The following is an 8,564-nucleotide window of genomic DNA, read 5'->3' on the forward strand; positions in this document are numbered from 1 at the left end:
TGTTGAGAGCTCTCATTGCCGGGATGGCAGCCAATCATCGTCCCGAGACGGTCGCAGTGACCGTTGTTATGGAGGGCCTCCGCACTGGCGTGGCCAGAATAAAAGTCTTTCGTGTGCATCCATCTCTTATTGAAGCGGCGAATGTGGCATTGATCGCTAAATTCAATTTTAAGTTGGCACGGCTTGGTTGGAATGCATACCCTCAGAGCTCGTCGAGCGGGCCTGAGCCAATGGATCTAAGCTATGCTGAGAAAGAGAAGGAATAGCTCCGAGCTACCGAGCAGCGTACAACACACGACGATGTTTTGTGTGTGGAAACACCCGTCACCCTCAGACTGGTTTTCCCCCGCGAAAGCCACATAAAGGTTCGCCAGATCGACGCGATGCTTCTTACCAGTCTGGTTTGTCGCGGGAAAACGAGAACACCCAGTAGACGCGGGCGACCTACTTGGGAAGAACTGAGTTCTTTTGTGCTTCAATGAGGTAGAGAGCAGTAGGGCCCGGCTCTGAAGTGCTCCGAGCTCTTGAACACGGAACGCGTGCGCAAGCCGGGCTTACTTGTCGTAAAAGTGATCGTGAAGGGTTTTGATAAGCCATGGAAAATCCTTATCGATTTCGAGGCGTCGGGGACTTGTGTCGCTAAACCGAGGGCCCTGTGGACCTCAATGTCAAGTTTCTTGGCTTTGATAGCGTGAAAAGCTGCCTAGCCTTAGACTTGAATGCAAAAAAAGACCTTATCCTTGGCATGGCGTAGTTGGAAAATCATGAGTCATGGATTGATTGGAGGTCAAATACCACGGGCGCTACGCGCACGTCTTCTTTTTGAGTCATGAACCCACCTTTGTTAGGAAGTAGAAGAGCTATTGACGCAGGCACTGAACCGGGACGATGAAAACCACATTGTTCATTTAAGAGCGGTGCTCAAGTGCATATGCGCGAATAAGCTGTATGCTAATACCGATAAGTGCATCTTTGGCGCGGAAGAAATTCCCTTTTCAGGGTACTTCTTTGGGAAGCGTGGCCTTTGAGCGGTTTCGCTAAGGTCAAAACCACTGTACACTGACCGGTTCCAACGAACCACGAGGACTTGCACAAGTGGCTTGGCCTCGCCAACAACTTGCACAAGTATAGCGCAAATTATGCGGAATTGGCACGGCCATTGTCGAATCTTGATAAGAAGGAAACGAAATGGTGTTGGGACACCGAGCATCGGGAGACTTTTGACAGGGTCAAAGACAGCCGACTTCATGCACCAATACTGGTGTTGCCAGACCCCGATCGTTTTTTTGTGTCGTTTGTGACGCTTCGGACTTCGCCATCAGTTGTGAATTGCTGTCTGCAGACGGCAAGGGGGCGAGATCGGGTGGTCGCGTTCGAATCTCGCCAGCTTAAGGCTGCGGAGAGAAATTACCCAGTCCACGACAAGGAATTACTTGCGATGAAGTATGCGCTTGTCAAGTTCAATGTGCATCTGCTTGGCTCAAAGTCGTTTGTGAACTACAAAGATCAAGCGTTATTACGCATTGCGACTCAGTCGCCTTACATCTCGCAGAGGATGGCCTGGTGGCTCTCATTCTTCGCAGAGTATAACTTCAAGGTGAAGTATAAGCCAGAAGAGCCGAATGCTTTGACTACTGCGTTGTCACGCAGACCAAATTAAAAGCTTGCTCATGTCACGAAGGTGACGTCGTCAGGGACGGGTTTGATCCGCGCCACATTCACGGGTGATCTCATGTGGGTAGCGCTGCTACAGGCTCTCGGGGGCAAGGAGTTTGGAAACTTAGACAAGAAATTGTCGGTGCGTTTGTGCGCACGGTTACATCGATATTCGTTGAATAACGGTTTGCTATTCTATTGCACAGATTCGACGGAAACGCCACTGTGAGGGCACTTTCTCAACGAGGTTAGGTGTCAAGTGCCAAGGACGCGATACTATAACTTGGAGCCAATATAGACAGAAGTATCATGCAAAGGTCACAAGTGTCAAATACATGAAAGGTGAACTGATTTTGTTGATTGCTTTTCCCTACTTAAAGATTCAGTGTCTACCGTTTCTAAGACAAAGTCACGCCCCTTTTTTTACCGATCAAAATACGACCATTAACTGGAAGGGACTGAGCAATACAACGAAGTTCCCGATGAAAACGATGCCGCAACATGTGTCTTACGCGGGCTTGTATATACCATTACATGATCTTGCTATAACACGTCACTCCTAAATGATACGCTTTGTTGAGTTGAACGAACTTAAAGCTTTGATAAAGGAAAGCAATACAGTTTTGAGCCTTTTGGGTGCCTTTTGATTTCTTTGCACAATAGCATTGCCCAAAGGGCACCCTCAATATGCTCATATCAGTATCAACCACTCATCGGGACATCCGAAAAGACTCGATGTGACGCCAAAATCAAGACAGCATACGAGGATCAGATCGAAAAGTTTTTTCTCATTGACACTGTTCAATAAAAGGGTTGGCAATTTCATGCGGATTGAAAAATAGACCGGTGAACTCACCAGTGATGTAAGTGGCAAAATGTGACATTTCTCAAAAAATGACATGTCAATATGAAAGATAAAAAAATGATCACTTTGTGCACCACTCCTATCACTCGCTTGCATGACCCAGTATTCATCAAGCTTTCAGGGCTGAACTATAGCTTGTACCAATAGCGTGAGAAGGGCATATTGCTTCCCTCAACGTGTAAAAAAAACTCTAATACTCTTTGGCTTCTGGCTGCGCTCAGTACAAAGGTTTGGATATCCTGGGGGGACGAATTTACCCGACCGCTGCCGCTCCAGATGTATGCGGTACTAATTATCTTCTGCGCATGAGGTATTTGCGGAACGACTCTCGATCAAATGTATCGTACTCTAGTGCAGCGGAAGGATCGCATGACTAACTTGGCTAGGACGTCTTCTGGGTGGAGCATACGAGCTTATCGTCAGTGCGTTTATCGAGGCGGACTTGTAAAGGCAATACCCCCTGCGAGCGTATGGGCACATCAACCCCCGTTGCAAAATGGATCTTTACTTTACCTTCGACTTTTGACCCGATGTTAAGGAAGATAGGAGCACGTGATTGCTTGTATATCAAATGGTGCATCGTTTCACAGTATTCGCTGACTTTTCAGGAAACAAACAGTAAGGCCACGGTCTGGCTAGATCCGTTGTTTCAGACCATTCCGCATTCAGCATCTGTGATTCAAGAATGATATTCGAGGCAGACCATTGGCAGACATGATACGAGCAATTCGAGCAGAAATGATAAGAAGAAGCACAATGGGATATATATGCACCGAGCTGCCACTTTAATTTATCAAGCATTGCCTATGATATAGTTTGCGCTCAACAATGTGGTGTACTCGTCGACTGGAATGAGTCCACTTACTGATATCGTTTGAAAGAACCGCAAGCGGCTCACAAGGAAGCACTGAAGCTTCGATTTTAATGAAATATACGCTTGGGTAACGCCCAAATAAACACTCGTTTATTTAGAATACCTCATTTTCTGTCAGCATCTTTGTCTTTATATTATCCACTGTGACGCGGAATCGACTGATTTCTAGCCTGCTGTTTACAGCTAGTTTTGCTGATAAATTTCTATCAAGTCAGAGATCTCAATATCTTGATTAAATGCGAACATATTGGTAATACCGGCTTGCTCGTGGGTAGAGTTTTCATAACCAAATTTATATAGCTCTGAAGCAGAAGGATCTCCTCTACAAAAGATTTTGGAGCCGTCAACTTGCCTTCAAAAGAGCACTTCGCACCCGAATGGCGTATAATAGTGAACATGGTACGGTTTTGACAAGACCACGTAAACATTGGATCTACAACTAAGCTCCATTGGTCTGCTTACGGTCCTGAGCTCTTTTTTTACATGCACTCTTGAATAACTAACGAAAATGGCAAATCACCCAACGTTATTTTGGGCTTGCTCAAAACCCTAAATATTTGATTTGCTTGAATGCTAAGATGAGATCTTGGAATCTTCTTAACGATACATTGAAGTCGGTTATTAAGACATGAGAGAGTATCCTTGGTGGGTCAAACATTGAGTTCAGAATATTGGTGCTTGAGAGCCGCGATTCCATAGAGCTCTTCTACGGGGAGTAAAGTAGTCCTGAATCATGTATTAATTAGCGAATCTTATTACATGTCTAAGTGGAAACGGGGGGAACGCGACGCAACAAAAACAGCAATGCCGATGAGAGTGCAACTTGTACAGCAGCTACGGTGTTTATCGAAGGAGTTGTTGACACAGCTCCCTCAATTAGGAGCTGTTTTTAGCTTTCACCTTATGTCAGTACGGCATTGGCTCTGTGTTCGATTTTTCAAAAATGACTTCATTTCTTTTCAAAATTGGGAATTGACTCGAAGGCCTAGAGCGGGATGGACTCTAAACAAGCATTATGCGCCAGGCTGGCGGATGACTCTTCGGTTTTGTTCCTTTAACTAGTTTAAACAGAGCGACGAAGGTCCAGGGCGTTGCACTCGATATTGGCTCTATGGTGGCGTCTTGGAAGAGCTGCTTTTTCTGGAATTGTTCGCCGAAGTTGCCATACTGGTCGGCGGATAAAGGTAGGGTTCTGAATATACGTTTGTCCTGGATAAATACTTGTGGAGGGCGCCGCCCTTGCTTTGTCGACTTTAGGAGCAGCTCTGCTAGCTTACCTCTCAGTCACTTTGGCCTTGCCTTTGATTTGATCACGAAAACTGTCGGTTATGCGTGCTATCCCACTGATGAAGTAAAAAAAACTCACCAGTCGCTTGGCCTTCTAGCATCGGGTCCTATGTACAAGAATGCAACACACGTTGTGGGAATCGAAAAAAACAAAAGGATATATCGGAAGCAGCTCTTGATGAAAAGTTCATTCTTAATGCCTCGAGTGGATCAAAAGTAGTGGCTTTTATCACGACGTGCAGAAAATTGTACGAAAAACCCACTGTTTGCGTATTAGTGAAGTTAGACTTTGATGATGAAATAAGGAAAAAACAAATAAAACAGTCTTAGAGCTACACTATCTAGGCAACACCGTTTGAAGGCCAACATTATGAGTTGCCGTTCCACGAATATTTGGATACTCCTCCAAATTTTTTTCCAAGCAAAGATCTCTGTAGCAATCTACCACGTTGAAGGAATTTGACAGTTCGTATGTCACAAGAACATGCATCAAAATGCGTTCTTGTCCAATGTCGCACGTTTTGCCCTGTCAATGTGTGTGCAGCCTCAAGCTCCGATAACAAGCATATTTGATGAATCGTATATCCTTCAAAAACTTATTTTGAATGGAGTCTGCTTTGAATGAGTAGCTCACGGAACTGGGCTGATCATATAGATCGCCGTATTCGTTGCTTCAGCCCACCATTCCTTCTCCATGTGCATACGGCTAATCACCGATTTTGCACGCTCCGCGATTGTTCTGTTCACAATTCCGATTTGTTGATGCAAACAGGAGCCATAACTTGAAAAACGATGTCAGGCTTCTGCCCACTACACCAAATCGCTTGTTAGTACATATATCACCATTGTCGGTGCGAAAACACTTGATCTTAAAATTTAGTTGGATTTCCATCAACGACTTGTACGCGATAAATCGATCCACTACTTCAGATTCGTGGGCGATATAGTGCGCCACTACATACCTAGAAAAATCGCCGATAAATGTCACGACAAACCTCGCTCATCCTTTTTATAAGTCTTCGCTAGATTTGAAACATTGCTGTGAATGACTAGGAGCACTTTTAGGTCTTCACGTTTCCGTATCCCGACTTTGAAAAAGGTTTCAGTGACAACATGCCCGTCACACATCCTCCACATATGGCGTCGTCATCGACATTACCATCATCACATGGATCCTTCGACTTAAATCCGCAAACATACCCTGCGAGAATTTTCATGATCTCCATTGCCAAATCTCCCAACCAGGTATGTCACGCACTGAGATTTATAGGCTTTGCTTTTAAAGCAGCCTTTTACTGATGTTCTTATTCCGCTGAAACACATTCCAGCATGATCAACAAGCCCTTCTGGGTCACCTGAGTCACAAGTTCCTGACTAATATTGATCTCGCACAATGCGTTACCGAGCGTGATGTCTAGTCCTTTTGCTAATAAAGGCAAAATCAACAAAAGACTTCGGACTGGGTCGTGCTCTTCAGAACTCCACAAATTGTCCCGACTTCGGCCGCCAAAACTCTGCCACCATTGGCAACCGAAATGGCGACTGATTGGTCGAGCGAGCAAAATTTCGTGAGGTCGTTTTGAAATGGACACATGTGGCTACTTGCACCACTGTTGAGCCACCCTTCCAAACAATTTTTTGTTACCGTGAATGCTTGCTGTCTGCTGCTTGATCGCTTGTACTTTGGGTGTATTTATCAGCCTTGCTTCTGGTGCTCATAAATCGGGCAGAAATGACAATTTCCGTGAATTTGCCCCCCTCTACCCTTCGGTCGAATCTCTTTGTTCTTGAACTCATGCATTTCTTTTAGAAAGATTTCGTTGCTCACTTATTAAGCAATGCTTTCGAGTTCATGACAAGGAATTATTTTGGCCAGGAACGGAGCTTTTTTTCAGTATTTCGATGATCTTGAAAATTTGATCGTATTCTTCCGACAAGCTCCCAAGTAGAATCCCGAGTTGTTCGTTGTGCGAAACTTTTTCACCGATGGCAGAAATCATCAAACTTGACAAAGTGGTCCATTACCTCCCCATCCTTCTGCGCCTTGAGCTCATGCATCTTATCATTCGACGCATGCGGATTCGGACATGAATGCTACTTTGGACGAAGTTTTTTTTTCAGAAATTTCTATGTTTGCGCCATCGCCTTTGCAGTGCGAACCATTGGCTGCAAAGCTAAACTGATTATTGTGTAAACAGTCGCGAAGTATTTCATATCGTTAAATTCCCAACCGTATTCGCTTGCGTCGTCTTCACTCGGCACCTTCGAAACGTTGTTGTGCTCAAATAGTCCCTTCTTCGCAAGCTTCATGCGAGCGTTGAGCTCCCACGCAAAGTTCTGGTCGCTGGATCCATATCCTTTTGGGGTGCGAGGTGGAGGAGAAATTCGAGAAGTGTGTCAAAGGAAGAGAATCGGTAAGTGATTGATCATGCAGTCCATTTACTCGGTACCCCCTTAATTGTCTTGGACCATCTTGGTCATTGCCTAAGCCTGACCACTGAATAAATTATCGGCAACAGTAATTTGGTGCTTCAAATTTACCGATTCAAGCATCGCTAGCGGTTACCGATCGTGGATCTTTGGATGGTCGCCTTGAAGGTGGGTAGAAGTCTTCAGACTCGAATAGACAAGACAAGGTTTTGAGCTTCTTACCAATTTGACTAAAAAATCTGAAAAATAAAAAAATGAGAAACGAAAAATTTAGCTGCGTTGAAGGGATAATGGATTGTCGGATACATGTTCGAGCCCCATTTCCAGAAGTAAAATTAAGCATGCATCCCGAGAAAATTTGGCGCCAGAAGATTGTCATGTCACATAAAAATGCCAGATCAAATTGCAAAGGCGGTTATGCCAATGATACATCGCGCGGGACCCAATCTGACGGCTGCTATGGGAAACCAAGATGACCGCCCATTTTGATGGTTCCCAGCAGCTAGACAGCAAAAGGTATATATGTATTTAGGAAACAAGATTTGTTCAAAACTTTTGATTTCTGTTTCTTACAATGAGCAAGTCACTTGTTCGAAAAGTTTGATTTACAGAAACTGCATCATTTTTGCAAGGCATCCGCCATGCATCGGTCCAAGTACTTCCAGTCGGACCAGATCTATCTGATATCTGTTCGATATTGTTCAAGTTGCATTCGTAGGCGAGTTGGGAAGCAGAAGCGAATATATAATTAGTCGAAACATATCTACACCTGCAACTTCTCCATGCTTAGCGTCTTAATATATCAAAGACACAAAGTCTTGTGATCGCTTGCCACCTGTAGATTTTGTCTCTTCTACTGGCATAAATGTTTAAACCATCACTCATATTGTTCTAAGCTGATAATAGCCTAGCAGAACTTGATGTTGCAATTGTAATATACTTGACTCTTTCATGAACACGATAGCCGAAACGCTGTTCCGTCAAAACCTCCATCTCATTAACATCTTGAATCTCTACGCTGAAAGTTTTCAAGAACCCCGCAGTCTTGGTCCTGGCAATGCCTAGGTTAGCATGACTGCCAGAATGTTAGTTAACTCGCCATTATTTATGTCTGCCCGCAAATATGATGTCAAATAAACGGTAGTTAATGTGCCTTGCATTTATCATATGCGTCGGACGCATATGATAACTGCGCCTCGCCGATAAAAATTTACTTTCTGACGAGGACGATGCGAGTTAACGTCTATAGTCCACTTGACTGCTCCTTTAGCACCTTACTCACTAATTGCATGATCCTGGTACATATTTAGTATTCACAGCACGAATTTTGCAAATTACATTTTTTGATACTCTTTACGATTTGCTTAAATTTGGTGACCGACGCTTGTTGACAGTATAGTTGGTATTAGCTTAGCTTTTGCAGCTTAGCTTAGCTTTTCAATATTCGGAGCT

General features: G+C 44.2%; 1 protein-coding gene across 1 annotated transcript; it reads left to right on the top strand.

Annotated features, from left to right (window-relative positions):
* Window positions 1–4,199: 4,199 nt before the first annotated feature.
* PHALS_12881 (uncharacterized protein) lies at window positions 4,200–4,577 on the top strand (the record flags this gene model as incomplete). The annotated part of the gene is made up of 2 exons (XM_024728520.1): window positions 4,200–4,304; window positions 4,467–4,577. 2 exons carry the CDS (start codon window positions 4,200–4,202, stop codon window positions 4,575–4,577), a joined length of 216 nt encoding a protein of 71 aa, XP_024578989.1.
* Window positions 4,578–8,564: the final 3,987 nt, after the last annotated feature.

Source organism: Plasmopara halstedii, assembly GCF_900000015.1.
Source record: "Plasmopara halstedii genome assembly, contig: Scaffold_650, whole genome shotgun sequence".
Lineage (NCBI taxonomy): Eukaryota > Oomycota > Peronosporomycetes > Peronosporales > Peronosporaceae > Plasmopara > Plasmopara halstedii.